Here is a 22,950-nt window from a genome sequence, read left to right as displayed (position 1 = left end):
CAAATTTCGCGTTGTTTGTTTATTTTGCTATCCAGTTCTTACAAACTACAAATCAAGGAACCGCGTCAAATAATCAACGGAAGGTTTAAAAAATTAATTTCTGCGAAATAGAACATTTTGGACTCGTGAAAAAAAAGTTAGTTCCTTTAGGTAAGAGAAAAAAACGAATACCTATTGTCTGCTTGAGAAAGCAGAAAACATGAGAAAGTTATATATAAGATATTCAATATGTCCAGTATTAGTACTAATTTTCGCGCAATAGCAATATGAGCGCGTATTAACTTTCGTGCAAATTCAAATGTTCTTACAAATAATAAGGTTAGCATTTTAAACAAAATTTAAAATACCCTTCTACAATCAGTTAGTGTCTTTAAATTTTTCTTATTTTTGCGACTAATAATTTTTGCGCGTAACTTCTATCCTAAATTGCGCGAAATGACGAACTTTTTTGTGTGAATGAGAAAAGTTAGTACGAATGAAGTATGTCTGGTATTTAGTCATTTAAAACTTGTTTGGTATTGCCATTTTACACTAAAGCGTGGTTTTTACACCGAATCAGACAGATACTAAAATGGCAATAAAAATATTTAAATGTTCGAATTAAAAGTTCATTAACGAAGATTTTAGATGAATTTAATAGAGTGATGTTTGTTTTATTTCAACCGCACCAGTGCTGGCAAAATGCCCTGTTCATCTAGTTCTTCTACCAGAAGCAATTGGAATGTTACTAATAAATAACTTATAATGACTCCTCGTTAAAACTAATAACAACTCCTGCAAAATGTCTGAATAATTTCGATAGATGGATAGCTGTAACATTTAACATAGTAGAGACAAAGAAAAACATTAAAAAAACAGGTGGTTGAAGAGATGCAGTGTAGGGCTGAAGTCAAAAGATTTAAAATGCGAAAGAATTTTAATGACGTCAAAGTGAGACACCCAGCGCTGCAGAGGCTCATTAAAGTTACTAATTAGATTTCATTGAAGCAATTAGACATTTGTCTGACGATTAATAACATATTATATTGATCAAATTTGACGGGAGATAAAATTTATGACTCCTTCAAGAAGCATGTCAAACTCGTCCTTAAAATCGATCTTATCGAATGCCTCATCAATGACCTCATTTAGCTGGTTCCAAATTTAAGTCATTAATTATAATAAATTCTTTCAGAGACAAGGTAAAAAGGTCATTTTTTGCAAGTGACAATGTCAACGGTGAATTGTAACTATTACAATAACCAAAGATTAATAATTCGTGACAAACTAACAAAATCAAGGATCATGATGCAGCAGAAATATTTATAAGATGAGTCAGTTGACGCACAAGAAATCTTCATTTAGAGCAGGATCAAAGAAGATATTTTTTATTAGGAGGTTTAAAAATAAAGTGTTTCCTTGCGCTAAATGTGAAAACATATTTATGAGTCAGTTTAAAAACAGGTCATGAATCAAGCTCCGAAAATAAAGTTTTGCGAATCCTGAAATAATTCTGACGTAATTCGATGAACGCCAATACTCTGAATTTATTTTACTTGATGTACCGCAAATTTGCAAAAAAAAAAAAAACATAGATAATACTAGCCGCTAGCTCGTGAAAAAATCCGTGGAAATTCGTTCGTGGCTGCCATCTTTGGTTTACAGACAGAAAACAGATGCGAAATGTGGGCTAAAAAGAGGACGCTTTCTAGTAATATATGGGATATGCACAAAGGGCGAAAATCTGAGGACCAGCGAAGGAAGAATGTATAAAAAAATTAAGAAGTTATGAAACGAAATATTGCTAGTAATGTATATATTTCCTTTTACACCATTGCATTTATTTTATAGCATAGTACACGAAGGGAGAGTCTATGTGGTTATTGTGATGACGTAAGAAGAGTCTGAAGTTCGTTCACGTGACTCTTTAACTCTTCTATGATTGGCAGTACAGAAGGTAGTGGTTCGTTGTCTACGCTTGCGTAGGCTTTCTAAAATAGAAAGGTTGTATATCTTAACAAAGTTAATGTTATAAAAACATACGTTATAGCGACAGATAATTTTTTTAATTTTAATTTCTAAAAACACCCCGTTTAATGAACGCCCAGGTAAAAATAGGGCGTTTATTCAAGCTGCTTCCGCAATTTAATATCTATAAGCATGAAAAGACGTAGTCGTCCTATACGTAATATACCATTATTAGTGACTAACAAGATGTCATGGGAAAACGTTGTACAGTGGTCCTTACACATTAACGCAGATAATAAAAATATATCCAAGCATCTAGTTTAACCAGCGCTACCACGCGACACACATCGTATTCTAAGGTGCTTCTTGCAATGCTGTATCTGTAGGCGCATCGTTTATTGAAAAACAACTGGTGTCCTTTGGCCAAAATACGACAACGGAAATTTCAACGATTTTTAAAGTTTTGTATAGATCATGGGTAACACGTGTTCTCGTTGTTTTAAAATCATTACTGGATAACACTGTACTTATCTGGGGTTACTATTTCGCAAATTCTCAATACTGTTCAGAAGCAAATTTTAAATTTCTCACAAAAGGAACTCGTTATATATTTTGAGGGTTTAATATATGCATTTTCTTTCAGAATATATATATAAAAAAATCCTTTTTATGGTGCGATTAACATACGGATGTGTAAATGATTATGACAAATCATAGAATTACCAAAACAGAGAAGACCGAAACCTTAAATCACAAGGTGCGGAGAACCGTTGTAATTACGGATTAAGCTGAGGTAGAGAAAAACTCGTTTGCGATTAAAGTGATAATAAACAGTAGGTGGATTTAATTGAAAACATGGCAAGAACAGGATATCAGAAATCAATGCAGTTTAATGTTTTTGAAACTTTATACGCTTACGTACAGTATATACGTACAGATAAGTATAAAATACACTACTCTGATTTCCCAAACACACACGAACGCTGGATAGTCTTGAATAAATCAGTGAAGTTAACGTCTAGGATTAAAAGTTTCCAAATACAAAGAACCGAAAAGATAGCGTAACAAACGCAACAAGTAAACACGGAAACAAACAAATGTAGTTTTCGAATTATGGATTTTTTTTTCGATGTAGGAGTAGGCGATGATGGGCAGTTACAACAATTTCTAACTTCCGCTTCAAATTGTACTGTTATGTTATTATCCGGCATATAATTGTGTTCGGTTTTTAATTGCATGACCGGTACAGGATGCCTGCTTTCCGCAACTTTATGCAGGAGTGCATGGCTAATAAAGCAAAACAAACAAATACAAAATTTCCATCGACATTTGTTTATATATTCGTATTTGATTCTCTTGACCGAGAAAGACCACAAAAATTTATAACGACTCAATGAAATAATATGTTAACAGGTTCATTGAATATTACCAGTAAAATTCTTTGCGAACTTAAGTAATTTATCAAGATTGCAGGAATTTAATTCTGTAAAATTTTGTACCCGTAAAACGTAGCACCAATATTTGTACACAAGTTTAATATGTTTCGGTTTTAAACTAGAGAAAAAAGGGCATAGAAAGGAAGTGTTCGGTCATTAACGAACACATTTTGAAACTTCTGAAAGTAAATACACAACTTCCCAATGTTGTTTCGTAACAAAATTGGAAGGAAAAAACCTTGATTGGTTGTTACCTCAAGTCGTAGAATCAAATTCGTAACGGCCATTTTTGTTGTCGAATAAAGTGAAACAGCTCTTGTTTCGAATTCTGCTTGAGAACAGACATCTTTAGTCACTAAATGCATAGTAAATGTCATAAAACTATCATTCATGTGTGCACTGAATATTGATTTCTTATTTCTTTCCTGACTTAAAATTGCTGACATTTCCCAGCCATTTTAGTCACAATTCAGTACTTATTGAAACCTTTATACTGACAAAGTACGTCACAAGAATAGGACAGACTGTCAAAAATTACAATTAATGCTTTAGGATCAGGTTTAAATTCCAGTCCTTGTTAAAATTTTTAAACAGAAAAATAATTGATTCTGTTTGACGTAACATTTATGAAATTTTCTGACATATCGAAGAAATTGCTAATATTCTGGACTTTTTCTGACATTTTGATAATTTTGGGCAATACCGTTTCTATATACCACGGAAACTGCATTGGGGGACCTTTTAACGCAAGAAGAACGAAAATTTGCACCCCTTAAAATCACATCCTCCATGAAGTTCCTTACCGTCCATCAACAAGTGAGTAACTCTCTTGACAGCTGGTAGTCGTTTTTCACATTTCTCCCACTCTGTGTTTTGAGTAAAACAGCGGTGCGATTTATACAAATACTGTAATGCCTGAAAGAAATTTCGAGGTCAAGAACAACTTTCACAACAAATTAGTCTAAACACATTGCACCATCTAAACTGTTTGTCCAAAAAACAAACACAAGAATATTTTAATGGAAGTACTTGCCTTCTCTTTGTGCGTGGCTTCGTTTTCGCTTAAATGCAACTTGGCGTACAACTCCCAGACTGCTGGAGAATTCGTTATCTAAATACAATGCAATCTTTTTAGCACAATTTCATTAGAACTATGAGAATAAAAAAAGCTGAAATTTTACAGATCAAGCAAAACAAACAAATCACGTAAAATAAATTCCAAAACAGAAGTTCTCGCACTTGAACTTTAGATTTTGCATGACAAATATTTGCAACTGTAAAATAAATGACAATCAAAACATAGAAACAAAATAAAGAACAAATTTAAAATGTGATAAATACACTGAGTTCAAGCTAAAGCTCTCCGTTCTTATGTAAAACTAGTCGTTAACCCGTGGAAAAACCCACGGGGTCTCCCGTCTTTAAATTACACGCTATTTCGTGTGCTTGTTGCACGACACTTTACTTGCGGACAAACAGGGCTATATTATAGAGAAAGAGAAAATATATTCCATGCATCAAGTTGCAATAAAAATTTAATTCAGACTCTGGAAGCGGCGTTATAAGTAGCTGTCTCAAATGTGGTGAAGTTTGCGAATTAAAAATAAGGGGAGTATTGTTACCACAAAAAATATTAATATACAAAGACTAGAGTTTATTTTAAATTGCGGGTCAAAAAAATAAAAAAATAAAAAACGAAGCTAGCAAGGGACTTACATATGTTCAGAAAATTTAGGTGAAAGAAATTGTTGCGAAAAAAAAAAATCGCCAAATTTCTGCATTTTCGCGAAATTAATTAAACTTAAATCAATTTCCTAGCAACTGCAGAGAATGCTTGAAGTTCTTTGCAACGCCATTCTGCTAGGCACAAAATGATCTTGAAAATTTGGTAACTATTTACTGACTTTTTTAGACAGATAGGATAGAAGTTGAGCAAGTGATGTTAGCGACATTTTGCGTGGTTGTTCACTCAAATTATATCCCTTCGTACTGCATAAACTCATAATTCAGCATGGCGGTGATTAGTAGACGTTATTACAATGTCACATGTAGACGCAGACATCATTAAAAAGAGATGAAGCGATGAAACACCATCTGAAACAAGCTTCATGTCTCGCCATACATTTCGCAAGTTGCACGAGCCGCACTTAACACAAAGAAAAATTATATCCTCAAATACAAGCCAATAAAAAAATGAATAATTTTTGATAATTAAGAGGATGACATAATTACTTAGATGAGATAAACAACGTAACACCGACCGTCGAGCAAAGTGGACATAACTCAGCACAGAACATAAACAAATGTGATAACTGATAAAAATGTCACTTCCACTCTTTCGGTAATCTTTTCTTAAATTCAAAACATAAGAACCTTTTAAGTTTGTTTTATTTTGAAAATATTCATGTTTCCCTTATTAAGTTCAAAAACCGTAAAAATTTCCCACGTGTTTCAGCTTCACCTTAAGTATTAGAGTCACTGTTGAAGTATTACGGTTTTATGTGGCGTAAAATAAACAAAAAACCCCAAATTATAGAGTATAATAGCATTACAATCAACCCGAAACAAACATTGGGTTGCATTGCCATGGCACGTCACCAGCCTGGCAAGCTGGTAAGCATCAAAGGAAAGCCGACAGTGAGAAAAACAATAGTTGTTACGTACAAACTTGACATTATGAACCTTTGACGTGTTAATAAGTTACCGTTAAGTTATAACGTCTGCAGCAGAAATGGTTTATGTGTAGTTTCCTCCGTTAATCTGAGGTTACATAATGTACTGATTAAATGAAATTCTTAAATTTGATAAAACATAGTAAGGATATCCTGTTTGCGTAGTAATCATCTCTTATTTGCACACGTCCCTCCTGTATAGAAAACAAGTCAAATAACTATGGTAACATTCTTTTCCAAGTTGACATACAGGATAAAATTAAGGATATTAAACCTGACCTCCGAATATCAAAACACTAATATAAAAAATAAATATATATTTCGTTCGCTATAATATGCACTTACAAGGGAGTACTAAGTTACTTTCATGCAAATTTAATTCCTAAATCCCCCATTCTAAACAAGAGCGCCTACGAAAAACGGCAAACATCAAAGTATCTTTGACGTCGTTACGTTGCTCATTGGCTAGATGATCGTAATTTTTATTACGAGACAAAGAGTTTTTCGTACATATCAACAACATCGAAGAAATTTAGGGTTTGACTTGTTGCGACACTGAAATCATGGGGAAGTTTACAGTCGCTATTCTAACTTTATAAGGACTGTAAAACTACTATAGCTAGGCTCTTTCGAAATACAGAGCACTTTTTTATGATACGTACTTTTAAAAAAAAAAACTTTTTTATTTAATAGTATATGTTGAGATAAAATAGGAGGTAAGATTTAACCAGAATTAAGGGAAATTCTGATGTGAAAAATAAAGAAGAATTAAGAATTTTTGTGGACAAACAATTTCTACTTAATGAAATAAAGTTATAGAAAATAACATAACTCTCCATAGTACACCATGAATCTCTTCACAAAAAAATTGGATGACAGAGGAATCAGAGCTAAAGCAGGATAGTTAACTTTTCAACGTTTTTAACGTTAAAGAATTTTTTAAAAAATACTCTTTCTTAGGCTTTAAAGGGTGAATGCTCAACATAACAACGTCCCTGATAGACAGCTCACTCAATTTAATCAAAATTTTTGATAGGTAAATAAAAAAAAATACTGAAAACATTGCATTTTAAAAAATTACACAAACTTTCGCGCAAAAAGGAATTTAGAGTTCTCGCGTACTTTTGCATGTTGACAACATAAAGACGTTTTTAACGAAACACAATCACAAGCGAAGGAAAACCTACCTTGGATGTTACATGTGCAAACATTTTGTAAAGTTTTGGTTTTAACCTCCCGGCTACAAAAAGAAAAAAACAAGAAATTATACAACCGTGGTCTTCACTTGTCGTTGTTCTAAAGCATGTTTATATGTTTAGTTTATTTAAATAATAAAGTATTAACAAAGGACATCAATAAAGTCACAATTTTGCTGTATTGAATTTTTGCTATGCCTCATATTTTTAATACATTTAATTTCGCAAAACTGGCCAAAATAGTATTTTTTTAATACTTTTTAGGAATGCTAAATTGTTTTTTAATGACGCTGAACAAAGAAGCAAGCATATCGGGGTACCACATCAATTTTTCCAAACAATAAGAAAAAAAAGCAACAAGAACAACGTTTGAAGAATTTAAAAAGAAACATAAACTTCTTCTTATGTTCGCGAAATTTCGCGACAACTTAAAGTTGTTATAAAATGTTCGCTGATATTTATTTTTGCAAAAGCTGCCATCGTCATTTTCAACAATGACTGTATTTTACAAAACACGAGCAAAACTTCACCTGGTATATTCTTCATGTCTTTTTCGTCATCCAGAACGGCTTTCACTATTATATGAAGCACCTGAAATGTATTGGAATAAAATACGCATAAAATTGACGCGTTTCTTTATTACAAAGCGTTGAAAACATTGTACTGAGTTCTACGTTCAATAAAAAATACGGAGACTTTAATTGCAAACAATATATAAGCGACCTCGATATCAATCTCCTTTCGATCTAAATCAACCAATCGGTAACAGCAATGTATTGTTTCGTCAAATGCACCGATATCGGTACAAACCTAAAACAATAAAGTTAATTTTAGCTACACTATTAATCATTCACAACATGCTGCCACAAAAATAAAGAAAATATTTACTAGGAGGAAATTTTCCCATATTTTCCAGTTGTCATATGACAAACGAGTCGCTTCTTGCAAGGCTTTGTATGCTTTTGGACTAAAAGAAAACAGGGAACAAATATACATGATGAAAACAATAAAATAGAACAATACTCACTTTTAAATTTACGCCCCTCTTAAACAGAAGTCCAGTATTTAGAATTTTTGTTAGAGCATAAATCCCCACGAATCACCAACCAGACACATCCGAAGTGGCGAGAGAGACAGAAAGAAAATAGATAGATCCATGTTGACCTGTCTACAGTACTGAAGTTAACACTGGAGCATGCGCAAAAGTAAGGTTTTTTAAATTTAATTGTCCCAAAATAAGCTTCTTACAGTCTGTTTAGTCTGATGAAACTAGACGCCAGATTGTTCCAAGCTTCGTGGTTCTAAAACAAAGAAAAAGTGGTTTGGTTTTAAGGAGCAAAAGGCGTTTAACAAAGTTCCAATAAACTAATACAGATGCGGGTCAGAAGAGGCAAAAAAATTGTCGGTCACGTAAACATTAATAGTTACTTACGTCACAATCTAGAGATACGCAATGTTGGAATGCTTTCGCAGCAGGTCCAAGTTTATTGGTCGTCATACATGCGCAACCAAGCGAAAATGCAATAGATGGCTGAAAGAGAGACAAAACAAACAAAACAATATGGAAAAGTATTTTGTTCCACAACAGAATTGCTCAGAGTTAAGAGCAAAATCTAACCCACTAAGATTTTTTTTTTCTCTTTGGCGAAATAAACTACCCGAACTATCGTCGATATCGATAGGCAAATCTTGCAAATCTTGGAAAATTTGGATATTATGCCTACCAACTTCTTAAAATTATGCCCTTAGCAACTAAAGCTTGATGGAGTTGTGTAAAACTCAAAACTTACTTGCAAATAGTTGAGTTCCAAAGATTTTTCAAAGTATGGAATCGCTTCGTTAAACTATAAAAAAATGTAATCAGGTAAAACAGTAAACCGTTTCGATAACCTGATCAATGCGAGTTGTGGATAAGTGCATTGTGATTTTTGCCGGGAAATTAATAATTGCGGCGTAGGTGTTAAAACAAACAAAAAGCTAAGATTCTTAGCCTTTTCTTGCTATAAAGGATGACGGGATCTCGCTATCTTAGCTAGCACAAGTGCAATTCGAATTTGCGCTTTTAAATCAGTATTTGCGCCAACAACGTATGAATAATTTACCTCTCGCTTTCGCAAGTGATGCAAACCAATCGACCTCTGAGATCTAGCATTGCGATATTTGGAGACCTCCCATGCTTTCTCGTAATATTGCTTGTCCTAAACAAAACAAAGAAGATACGTTAACAATGAAATATTAAAAACAATAATTTTGGACGTGATAAAGTTTAAAAAAACTTACCAATGTTGCATCGCCTAGTAGATTCCATAAGGTTGCAGACTCGCGTTTCGTCAATTCTTCGCGAATAACAGCTTCAGCCTACAGAGACGTTAAAAAGGTAATAACATACTCTCTTGATTATCACATGCTAAGGATAATACGTAGCAATATTACATTATAAGAAGCCAATTATATTGCAGGACTGCGCAGAAATTTACTCTTCAAATAAATCGTAATCAAACTCTTGTGGATAGAATAAGTGTAACTCAGAAAAATTATATAAACTCTAGTTCACTAAGAGGAGTTATAGCTACAAAAGACTATTAATAGATATAAATGTATATATACAGTGAGCAAGTTCAAAAATTGCATTTGTTTTTAAAAAATAGCTTTATTTACTTACGTAGAGAGAACAAAAGCGGAAAATAGGAAAAACTATTTTCCTATAACGATCTTTTATTCCGAACATTTCGTCCGGTAAAGTTGCAGAAAAAGCAATATTTTCAACAAATAAAACACTCTAAAAATTTGCTAAATTATTTAATCCGTAAGACAACTACGAGCTTCCCAAAATTTTAAATTGCTTAAAATTTTTTCAGAGATGCTTGTTTGGAAAAACAGAAATGTAAAACAAGGGATGGCTCACAAATCAAAGGGTGTATGTTAAACTGACAGACTCAGGGTAGTAAATCTAAACTTTGGGTTAAACGTTTAAGCAGAGATTTCAAATAAAGAGTTGTTAGAACAACCAGAATTCTAATCTAGTTCAAAAAGCTAAATAACTTTACCTTTCCATGTTTTCCAAGTCGTTGATAACACGCGATAACGTCGTCCCATAAATGCAATCGCAGAAAAATCTCCAACGCACTGTCTGTGAGACCAATGGAGAAAAGAAGTTGGGCGTGAACTCTCTAGAGAAAGTATCAGTCAATCAATTTGCAATCAGAGCGATATTATGTTGTGCGACCTTTAGAGCTTCCATACATACCTCACACGCCCACGAGGGTTCCAGGTTGACACTTTGAAGAAGTACACACCTTTGACTGGCCTAAAAATACCTTCACATTATCAACATGCTTTGCAAAAAAGCAAGATAAAATTGAAAACCTGTTATATTTATATGTAACAAAAATATGGACCGTTTCTTTCACACCACGCTTTGCATCTCCATGGCGACAAATTTATCGGCCGTTGATTGGTGTTGGTCAGTTTTAAGCGAAAAAATTTATCTTGGATTGTGTGTACCATTTTTTGATTGAAATTGTTGCCAAATTATTCCTAATCCGCCAGTTTTGATTTTGTTTCGCATTTTCAACAGAGAAGAGGCATTTTGTACAATTATGGAGCTGAAATATAACCGTTATTATTATTATTATTATTATTATTATTATTATTATTATTATTATTATTATTATTATTATTATTATTATTATTATTATTATTATTATTATTATTATTATTATTATTATTAATGGATCAGATTGGACAATATTGAACGTGTATAGAGAATATTCTTGTTCGAGTGTAAGAACAGGGGGAATCAAACTCTACTGACCGTTGATTAAAGGGGTTTCCGATTGTTAAGAGGCCATCATTAATGGAAGTTTCACCATAATATACCTTGGGTGTTTGTTTTGTAATGTTATCTCTTAAACTTTCGAACTGCAACAAAGCTCTTTCAGCTTTCCGCGAATTTGAAAATTCTGTCACGCATCGTAAAAACAAGCTTTTGTATTGAATAGACCAACACTGTGGCGATTTCAACACGTTCTAAAAAAAACCATAAATACAGCATGCACGTTAAGTTTTCTCCTCTCCTAAGCAGTGGAAGTGAAATAAGTAACTTACCTCCACAAACGGCAGGACTTCTTCATGCGATAGTTTATCGCGTGGTCTTGTCTTCTGCAGGAAGATACTAAGAACATTCATATAAAAAATTTACAAAAGTAACGAAAGGTTATATTTTACGCACATTGCAGCAAAATACAAAATTGTAGCAAGTAACAAAAAATTGGAAAATATGATAGACGCCAATAGGGCGTTTACAACTTCATGATGCAATGGAAAGCAGAACAGGTACAACTAGTACTATAATATTGACTTCACAATGCACTCACCATGAAGATATTGCATAAGCTTGATCAAGCGACGTTAGTTCCGGATTTTTCATGCTCGCAGCATCAATAAATCGAATTTCTGGAAGCAACGTATCATTGTCTAATGTGATGTCCTGACAAAAATCATTTACGTAAGTGACCAAATGGGTAATGAAAAATACAACAGCGTTCACAGCCAAAAATTCAGAAACAAAATCCCTGACCTCTGCTTTTCCTGACAAAACCCAATAAATTGCTAGGTATCATAAATTTAACATTTATCCACAGGTATTCAATCATAAATCTACATAGTAGCACTGAATTTTTCCTTATTTCTCCAGTTTTCGGAAAATATTTACCAAAAATCCCTGAATGATTGCGAACCATGATTAAAAAACAAAGGTATAGTTACTGTGGGCAAGTCTTTCGTGATCTCTGCATTTGTCTTCGTTGGAGCTGTAAAAAAAATGATCGTATTTTAGAGGATAGAAGTTGCTGCCATGTTAAATATCAAAGAGATTCGATTGAAAATGTAAAATACAAATCTTTTAACCTTCCAACCTAATGCAATATCTTTGAAAATACGAAGGAGCAGAATACTTCGTTAATCAAATGGGGAGTATATTTATTTATTTCTATTAAAAAAAAAGGTTATTTTGACAAAAAAATAATACATATTTCTTATTTCATATATTTTATGTTATTTATCGTTAATTTGGGGTAGGTAAGGCCTGTTGCCTAGCTGCATAACTTTTCTTAAACATGAAATCAACTGAAATCCGGAGAAAAGCTGTTACGAACGTAGATGAGAATAAAAACAATTTTAGCTAATTTGGGCCAAGCAACCAGATTTTTTTCCGCATACAAGACCAAATGAAATTTGTAAATAATGATCTCTAACATTTTAGACTATTTATTGAAAAACTGCAATGATAATTGTTACAGAAAAATTCAAAAACAGCTACTTTTGGGCCAAATTTTGTTTCTTTAGTCAAAAGGGCATCATTATGGTTTTTTTCAAAAATCCAAAAAATTTTACCATTTACTAATTCTCATTTACTTATTATTTATTATTTTTCTTTTTAGCATTTATTGATAATTAAACTTTGGGCAAAAAATAAGAAAAAACTAATTAGCGGGTCCTGAGAAAAACTATGACGGACGTACGTACAGACGAACCTTAATTTATAAGTCACTTCACTATCGCATGTGACTAAAAAGCATTTGACAAAAGACAAAACGATATTCAGTGGACTATGTAAAGAACATTATAATCAGCAAAATTTATCACAAAGCAGATCTTACCTCGTTCCTCATTTAAAACAACATCTAATTTCATTTGTGGCAGATTCTTCTCCTGAAACTTGGTTCTTTTACCAAGTGCCGCTAAAAGTAAAACACGAAATAGAGATTCCTCCTCCTCGTATGCTACACTGCACTCCTCCTCATATGCTACACTGCACTCTTCCTCATTATACACACTTCATTACCCCTTTGACAGAAGATGACACAATGCAACATTTTTATACAGTAACAAAGCCACAAGCCCTATTCCGTTGTGTCACCGTTTGATTTGTTTATGTGACAAAAAAATGCGCGCTAACGAACGCTACTAGCAAATTGCACTTGCTCTTTACATAGTCTACGTGTGTGTAAAAGTAGCGACTTTGTATTCACCATTTCACGCTATTGTCCGTGTTTAAAAAATAACAAAAAAACTTCCGTGTTTGAAAAATAACAAAAAAATTGTTTTTTTTTTCGTTTATTTTTCGATGATCTTAGTTATTTGTATTTATGTGATTGAATAGTTTTTGAACGTTGCATGAAAGTTTTATATCAAAGAAGGACAGTTTTGCTTAAAGAAAAATCTGAGGAATAAACTTTAACGCAAACAGTACAATTTTTTATTTGCAAGAATAAGCATTCAGGAATAGGCTATTTTTAAGTAGGAGCTTATTTGTATCGATACCTAGTAAACCGGTTAAGTACGTTAAACAAAAAACCATGCTGCGGTTAATTGGGCGTTTAGTAGACCGAAATTTGAGGTGTTTTCTTAAAAATAAATTTCAGCAGATTATGTAGAGAAATATTGAGGACGCACAATTTTTCGGCAATGCGTCATAAAACTGACATCAACAACAGAAAAAATGGTGTTAGAAAACTATCTATATAAACGGTGTCATGTTACTTCTGCATGAAAAAATATTGCATCACCGTGCCTTGGGTTGTTGAAACAAATGAAATCAGTTACAAAATGTATGCACATACACTAATAATTAAAAATTGAAAAATACCTGTTAATGATACTTCTATTTTTAACAATTGTTTGACCTTTTTATGACATTTCTATCACCAGAAAAACAAAAAAAAAGGAAAACAAATTTTAATATATACAGCAGGACAACTTGCGCAATCGTACCTCAAATATGCAATAAAATATGATTTTTCTTTCCCTATACATCTTTATTAAAACCATTTTCACAAAAATGTATCCTGCAAATATACACATTTTTGGACGTGACTATTAAGAAGGTTGCTTCGGGATTTATTCTCTCCTTTCATGAAAATTTGAATACTGAATATTTACTCAATGTTGAATAACCAACCACACTCGGATAAGGTACGCATTTTTATTGGCACTATAATTATGTCCTGCAATCACATTTTAAATGATATCCTATATTGTTTAGAAAATGGGAGGTACAGATTGCAACGTTTTTTGTAAGTGTTTTGTTGAGTGAAGAGAACAATTTACCTCTACTTCATTGTATTCATAGAAACGCAAGTACACATGTGAACAGTCCAGGTAAAATTCTGCTTGCAATTCTCTATAATAAGTGCATTAATTAATTAATCAATGCATACTGCAGCTGAGTGCTTAGAATAAAGTTCAATGTAAAAAAAAAGATCATTAAGGAGATGTTTATAACGTAAATGAATCACCCTTCTGCTGAAAACCTGCATTATATTACTAGTACAGTACTGGCAATTCCACTATATTATTTGGATACTGAAAAGGATTGTTTTATGAAATATCACACACAATACTGATGGATTACTTACATTGGCAAATTTAAAAATCCAGTTTCATCATATTTAACTAAAAAATAAAAATAACAAAAACGTAAAAATAAAAGCTCGCACAGCTTTTTTGTCAGCATTTATCTAAGTTGTACCAGAATTTTCCAGGATTTCCTTTCCAGTGTACTTAGAAACTTTGAGGTTTTAAAAATTGGAATTGAAATGCCTACATTCTCACGATTTAAAATTGGAGAAGCTCACAGCTCAAATAACATCGGTTTTATCTAGCAATTTCAAACTAGTGTAGTTTAGTAACGTGAAGTTTATGTTGATTACCCAAACATTAACTTAGTAAAAATGTTGTCATGTGTAGGCACATTAAACACTACACTATGTTTGTTACATACCCTTTTTTAAAATATCTTTAAACATTTCAAAATGGTTGCCAGTAGTTTCTTCAAGTATAGTGAAATATGTTGCAGCGCATTTTACAGACCAAAGAGGAGTTGTCACAAACAGATTTAGCATTGAATGGCATTCATGTAAAATTGCTTTTGCAATCACAAGAAGAGTAGGATATGAAACTAACTGATAAACGTCTTCACCATATGATTCGAGCAATTTTAACGAACGTGAGTTAAAATCCTAAAAAATTGGAGTTGAAACATAACTGTTTTGATAAAACATCAAGAATACAGATTAAGATGGATACCAAACAGTCCAATGGTCTTCATTATCAATACTCATATCAATTAAAAACATAAGATCAGCAAAACCAGATTTTAGAGTTGCCACTTTTACCCTAATGCTTGACAATAACGTAATAGACAAAACTTGCCTTTGATGCTATTATATCACCTAGCAATCCAAGATCATCAATATTTACTTCAGGACCAGTCCAATTTGCCTGAATGAACACCTTTAAACACATGATACCAAACAGGGCAATAGTACTATGGCTAAAATATGAAGATTGATGTGGTAATTTGGAAATATTTTGGTATCTAGTATTTATATTATATTGAGTGAAATTATATATCGAGCATTGAAATCAAACAAATACCTTTGAAATGTGTCCTCTATATTCTGTTTTATATAAGTTAAAAGTTTTTGAGAAAAATCTAAAGAAAACCGAACAAAGTAAGAGAAACAGGACTATAAATTAATAACAAGTGTAATTATATATATAGAAAGGTTTCTCAACAAAAAATATGTTAAAAATCCAAAACGTTCCTAAGGGATATTAGGAGTCATGTCGTAAGAAAGACTAAAACGAGTTGCACACCTGAGTTTTGTTTTGCTTCTGATAAAATCACATCTATTATGCTTTGTACATCATCCATGATTAAAAAGTCTTTCCAGTTCTCTTCAATTATACACTTGAAGATAGGGTCAATGTTCAGTCCTGCAAATATCAATGGTTAATGTTCAGTCCTGCAAATAATCAATCCAGGGTTGAAACAACAAACAAAAAGAACTTTAATAAAAAATTCAAAAAAAAACTTGCAATGACATAATTAGATTGTTATTAAGAATTAAAGTTCCCAGCAAATTTAAAAAACTAGAATCTCACTTTATTGCTTTTATAGCAGTGCCTTTGTTTATTCAAAATCTATTGTTGACCTAAATTTGCATTAAAGCCTGTAGCCTTAACATAAAATTTTTGTTGTAAAATAACAAACGTACGTGTCATATTTAATCTTAATTCCCACCTAAAATTTAATCAAAATATAAAAGCCAGTTGGTACAGACAAATTAACAGACCACAATTTTTTCTTGGCAGAGAAAAGCACTTTTTCTGTGGTGAAATATTTTGTAATTTTATTATTTTAGGAAAATCATATGTTAAATTTTGGGTACTAATGTGGCAATGGTTTAATTATAACAAGGCAATTGGTTTCTCTGCAGTGTAAATCCAGGTGAAAATTAAACTTGCAGCACATCCATTATTAATAAAATATTAGCGAAATGAGAAATTCTATGATGAAAACAGATCTTCGCTCACCATAATTTTACCCACAGGGTAACTGAACAATTTTTCCTTGCACCCATTTTATTGTCAATTACTGAAAATACTGAAAAGAAAAAAGAAAAAAGACCACTAAGTTCTTGTTGACTTTCTGTTCTACTGCTAACATCCTTAATTGTGCTCGTGAAGTTTTAAAAACTTGTCTCTAGTTTGCATTATTTTTTTTAATTGATTGAAGCTAAGAGAGATAAGAACAAGTTTAAGGGTACTCCAAGTTCTACTTATGGCCCCTGGTTGAGGACAAAGATGGTATGATTCGTATCACAATATTAGTGTTAGTTGCGTTAAATGATCTCAATTATTATGAATAACAAACATGGCACCATGAGCTCATTCTTTGATCAGACTGCCGTAAAGTACGAACTTGTCTAAGCACCACTAATATCTTCAAAAAAAAATAAAAATTAAAGCTCTGAAAACCAAACTTACTGACAATGCCTTCTCATACAATGGATTCAGTTCTTTGCGAAAAAAACGTAACGCGCAGAGTGAACAGCATAGGGAAGAAAACACTGAGCAAAGAAATAACATTTATTAAGACCTTCTTCAAAACAGAAATAAAAGCTGCTATACAATTTTTCAAAGAACAAATGCAACGTCAGTTGCAGCAATTTATAAATGATCTTAAAAATCAAATCAAACAAATTTTAGCACAGAATATCAATCTTCAGAATGAAGTTCTGCGTCAAAAACACTGGCCTAGAAATGAATTTGACCAAATCCTCCAATATAACAACTAATTTGGAAAATGCTGGTATTAAAAAAAGTGTGAATGATGAAAACTTTTTAAGTCTTTTGTGAATAAAGTATCCGCATCTGTAGGAATAGAACTCTCATCATATATGATATTGAGGCATGTGACTGCTTCCCTTAAATTGTCCAATTTGTTAGCTGGAAAAAATGTGAAGCCAAACCTCCATGGGATTCAATTATCAAATTATACATCAACAAAAATCTAAAACAATTTAGAGACCTATATGGTACAAAGCAAGAAAATTAAAGGGGGCTAACATGATATAAGCCTTTATCAAAATTTCAAATGGACACATCACCAAATTTTATTTTTCACGAACAAGAAATATTTAATTTTTCAATTAAACGCCCCCCTTTTTCTTGCACAATTTGGTTTGTATCTTATTTCAGCCTGTTTTAGCTTAAATGCTAACTCTGTTGTGTTGTTTTGAACATTTTTCATAATAGTGCCTTCTGTTGTGGAATGCTGTGCTTTTTGTCATAGCTAGCTGAAATTTTTTTATGACTTGTGAGCTATATGTTAATTTATGTCACGCAATTTATAACTCTTTAGCTTATTTTTGTCTCTATGACTAGCTGTCCTTGCTTAATTTGCAGTGGCACTCTATTACCAATGGAAAATATTTTTGATAGCAACAACTAGGGGGCTATTTGTTCTAATTCTGAATCATCATCATTTCAGCCTGCATGCGTTCCTCTCCCCAGTGGTGATTTTACTCAAAATGATAGTTATGATTATGATTTTGGAAACTTTTCAAACAACATTATTGTAAATACTATCAGATCTCTTCCTTAGTGCAGCCTTTCTTTCTTTAATCTTAACAAAAGCTCTCTTAGCCTCAATTCCTTAAAACACAAGTTCACGGTTATCTCTTTCTGAAACTACAATCTTTCCCACCTCTTCATTCCCTTCACTTCCAGGATACCAATCCGTTAAGTCTTCTGCAGGTGGGGCACTTCCTTTTGTTTTAATGAGATAAACCCCTTTGTTACAAACAAGCTAAATTTTAGTAGAATGACCTAGATAATATACCTTAAAACTTCTTGAGTTGACGTTTCCTGAGATATCTAATCAGGGTAAGCCTGGCATCATAGTTGGTTCAATTTATAAACACAGCTCTTTGTCAAACTCTGATTTCAACATACAACAGATTGGCTTTGTCCTTGATAAATCAGTAAAGAAGGAAAACTTGTTGTTCTGCTTGGAAATTTTAACTCTAATCTTATTTCTGCTGATCAGCCACAGCTGTGAGTAGTTTCCTCAATACTTATTTATCTGATGTTACCAACCACGGTAAGCACAACTTCCAAAAACTTTTAATAGATACATTTTTGTTTTCCCCAACCAATTATGAATGTATCTCAGACAATTTTTTAACTGGGATTTGAGTATCTTCCTCAAATTTTAAATCTCTCCACTCCAAAGACTGGAAAAAATTTGATAAGGATAAATTTATCAATTATTTGATTTAATTAATTGGGACCAAGTCCTAAAACTTGACCAAGGAGATGCTAATGGATCCTTTGATTTATTTTTTCAACATATTTCTGCTAATGCGTGGCCACTAGGAAATAAATTGTCCACTAACAACGCGAAAATAAGGGTATTTGTTAATCATATGGAACAGAGAACTACTAAAAAAATAAGATCACCTAATGAACTTACAAAAAGCAGTATTTTCAATGATTTTTTTTTAGCTTAATTGCTAGTAAAATTAGAAATACACCAGAATTTGGTAATTTTAAAGATTATGTGAAAAAAAATTTCTTCCGATTCTTTCTTCTTTCACTCAGTCTCCAGAAATTCTGGATACCTATCTATCTCCTGATCACTCTAAGGGTACTGACTGTTGGAATATCTAAATATCGTAACTAAAATTATTAATAATGTCTTTTAAATCTGGAACTTTCTCAAGTCTAAGGGTAAAGTCATTCCCATTTTTAAAAATTAAGGCTCTAATCAAGATACCACAATTTATCGCCCAATCTCATTACTCTTTAATGTTGAAAAATTAAAAAAAAAAAAATTGTACATGCTCGATTAAATCCATTTTTACCTAAACGCAAGTTATTTCACACAGAAAATTTACATGTGGTTGTGGAGTATTCATAGATCTACATAACACTTATGACACGACCACAACATTCTTTAGAGGAAACTAGAGCTCTATAGGGTAATCTCAATTGCATGGTTTAGATCTTACAAGAAAATCTCCTATATGATGTTATATAGGTTAAAACTGAATTTCTTGATTTTACCTATTCTGTTAAATATTTAGGTACATGACTCTTTTCTCTTTAAGTCATATCTTGAAAGCTAGCAGAGCTAATGGCGTTACCTCTAGATTTTAATACCTAGTTCCTAAATCTACTATGGTGTAATTTACTATTATGCCTGTCAAGTGTGGGGACAAAATCTGAACCTCATATTTTAGTAGTATCTTTAAACTGCAAACTGTCAAAGATTTCTTAATTTTTCCAGATTTGATTTTCTTCTTTATATGGTGCATATATTATTTTATTGACAATTATAATTTGTTTAAAAAAACCATTCTGCAAAAATCTGTTTTAGAAACACAAAAGCGCTTCAAATTATTATCTTACCATTATTATTAACTTCACCAAGCAACATACTTTCACTAATGATACTTGACATTTTTATGGTATATAATATTCCTCACCTAAAAACACAGAAAGCAACATCAATCAAATGTCTAAATTCACACACCTATATTAATTATCTCATTCTTAGGCATCTGGGTAAATAAACACTGACTACATTTAAAGGAGCGTAAGGGAAGACATTTTTAAAAATGTAAGTAAAAAATAAAAGAACAAAACAAAAACCAACAACAAAAACAACAACAACAACAACAACAACAAAACATGTTGTCCCATCTAAAAAAGGCTGTAAGCTGAGTGAGTCTCAATAATAAATATAAATCTATATCGTAAAATAAATTGACAAAATAAATTTAGCAATAGCACTTGACTATTAACATGTCAATGAAGATAATGACAACAAGTCCAACTTCTGCCTGTATCTTCTTGTCTTTGCACTGTGATAAACTGTTAGGCACATCTGTAGTTATTTATACATAAATATTCATATGTGAATGAAAGCAACGTTTTTGCAGGTCACTGCACTGATAAAACAATTAAACAAAAAAGGAACAAGGTATACGTAATAGCTTGTGCTCCTCAAAATGGATTGAGAAAATTTGGAAAGAAACTAAAGGGTTTAAACATTTCTTTTGAATTAATTTATATTACCCATCTCATAGCTGGAAATATTCAACACCAATGTTTTTTTTAAATGTCATATAGGTCATATTTTGACCAAAAATACAGTATCCAAATAAATACCCAATTCACAGTTGTTAACCATTATTTAAATCAATTATTCTTTTGTTAAAAAGCTGTTATTGAAAATCAAAAAAATGGAGTTAAACTGTTATGATTTAAGAAGGCTCTGACCATAAAATATTTTTTTGTGAAACATCTTGAAAAGAAAAGTTCCTTCACAAATATATACCAATAACATAATCCTAAATATTCATGTCATAACTTATTATTTCTTAAGAAAATGAGAAATATTTGATTACCTAAGGTCAAAGCATTATTAAATTCACTCTGGTTTTCTTCCTTTTTACAATACAGAAAATGAGCAAACAACTGTTAGGAGGTGTATTGTTATTTTTTATTCTCTAGGATATCAAAACTCAGTTTCTCTCAGACGAAAGCTTAGACACAAACAGATGTGTCAGAGCAAATTCCTCACTTAACAAGCAATTCATCAGAGCAAACCCCAAATTAAAATCAAACAACGACAACAAAATCAGCATGGTCATATCTTACCCTTTTAAATAGTATCAGAATTGGTCATATTTTTAAAGGTGAGAGAGGCCATTCACCCTTAAAACAAAAAATATCAGGCTTCTCATTTTGAGGTACGTGATCGCGCTCGTACGCCCTATCGTGTACCTAATTTTTGTGAGGTACGGGAAGAACCGCGTACCTCCGTTGACAGATTACTTTAAGATCTGAGAATTATTGAATAATCCTGCTCCTTTTAATCCACGAGCAAGCCTATTCATAGCCAACCTGACCATCCTAGCTAATTCACCGACTCCTGACTTAGTTAGAAGAACTACGTAGACATAACTCTCTTTTGCCTGGCCCCTTCGTCGTTGGTAACCAGGTCTTACACAAGGAATCCAGCCATGCGGTTCTTAACTAATGCGGAGGTGAACGCCGATGGAGCACGGATGAAGCTAGTCTGCAAAACTGCACCTACAAGCAGAATAGACATTTTATCATGGATTTAATTGTAGATAATTTCTTCAGGTCCGAATTAAATGGATTTTTTCTTTATGCCAGTAAAAACGAAACCCACGTGCGATGTAAATTTTTTTGAAGTTTTAAGCCATGTGGATAAATATTTTTTTTAACTTTAAAACAAAGCATATTTTTGCCTATTTGCTTGTGATGACCTGAAAAGTGAACAATAAATATAAAAATGACAGTATAGTCATGCATACTATTTCGGACATGTAGAAAAGGAAGTTAAGATTGAGAGAGTCAGAGAGAGATTCAGTCAACACAAACTTGATTTCAACATACCAATCTTGCTTCAAGTGGATCTCAAATTGAAGAAAAGTCTACCATCAAGATCTTGGTGTTTTTCTATCTAATGATGCCACATTTAATAGCCACATCAGATAAGTAACCACTTCTGCAAGATTTCAATCTTTATGGATTCTTCGACTTTCCAAACACGCCAACCAACTGTTATGATAAAACTCTGAAAGTCATTGGTGTTACCGATAGTTGAGTACTGCTCCCAACTATATGGAGTCCTCACAAACATGGTGAAATTGCATCCCTTGAAGCAGTACAGTGGGGTTTCATGGCTTAAAATCCGACGTGAGTCCGCGAGTCCGACTAACGCTGAGACTCGCATAAGTCAGGGTCATGGGGACTCACGCAAAAAGTTTAAAATGAATGCTAATTAAATTTTTTTAAGGATATTTTATTGTGCATTCTTAATTTACTTACTTTATTTACTAATGTTTTAGTAATTCCTTGAACTAAACTTATTTAGGTTAAATGCAGTATTTCAATGTGTAAAAACTATTGGGTTTATATAAAAAAACTTAGTAGAGATTATATTATTTTAAATATGTTTAATCATGTCATTTTTTAAAGCATGAAGTAAAAAATAACATTAAAAAATATTAAACCCTTGTTACTTATTTTTACGGGAGTCTAAACAGACTTGGTGGATTCGCGCAATGTATTTGACGCGAGTCTGAAAAGACTCGCCCAAAATGGGTTGGATTTTAAACCCTGAGTTTTCTTCGTAAATTGGATGGTTCAAAAAACCAAAACTACTGAAAGTGCTCCAACAGTAACAAGCTATATTCGCTTCAGCATCGCAGTGAGCTACTTAATAATATACATTACTTAGAGAGCTACTTAATAATATACCTTACCTTTGATAATCTTTCAGTGTTCTCGACTTAGTCTACATCGATGACT

At 32.5% G+C, this 22,950-nt stretch overlaps 1 protein-coding gene across 1 annotated transcript; it reads right to left on the bottom strand.

Annotated features, from left to right (window-relative positions):
• Window positions 1-1,780: 1,780 nt before the first annotated feature.
• Window positions 1,781-22,421, bottom strand: LOC130656618 (tetratricopeptide repeat protein 27-like). Its single transcript, XM_057459509.1, has 29 exons — window positions 22,033-22,421; window positions 20,014-20,090; window positions 15,913-16,032; window positions 15,691-15,748; window positions 15,466-15,586; window positions 15,035-15,272; window positions 14,670-14,706; window positions 14,362-14,434; window positions 13,901-13,952; window positions 12,912-12,992; window positions 12,019-12,062; window positions 11,628-11,740; window positions 11,359-11,425; window positions 11,131-11,280; window positions 10,499-10,558; window positions 10,299-10,421; window positions 9,532-9,609; window positions 9,354-9,449; window positions 9,042-9,095; window positions 8,684-8,782; window positions 8,500-8,552; window positions 8,140-8,218; window positions 7,975-8,061; window positions 7,782-7,842; window positions 7,243-7,295; window positions 4,417-4,494; window positions 4,187-4,298; window positions 3,638-3,738; window positions 1,781-1,970 (listed from the first exon to the last, which is right to left on the bottom strand). Exons 2-29 carry the CDS (start codon window positions 20,063-20,065, stop codon window positions 1,860-1,862), a joined length of 2,451 nt encoding a protein of 816 aa, XP_057315492.1. The 5' UTR covers window positions 20,066-20,090; window positions 22,033-22,421; the 3' UTR covers window positions 1,781-1,859.
• Between the last annotated feature and the right edge of the window lie 529 nt (window positions 22,422-22,950).

The sequence above is a fragment of the Hydractinia symbiolongicarpus genome, chromosome 9 (genome assembly GCF_029227915.1).
Source record: "Hydractinia symbiolongicarpus strain clone_291-10 chromosome 9, HSymV2.1, whole genome shotgun sequence".
Taxonomy (NCBI): domain Eukaryota; kingdom Metazoa; phylum Cnidaria; class Hydrozoa; order Anthoathecata; family Hydractiniidae; genus Hydractinia; species Hydractinia symbiolongicarpus.
Note: the sequence above shows the minus strand (reverse complement) of the source record. Positions and strands in the feature narration are given on the sequence as shown.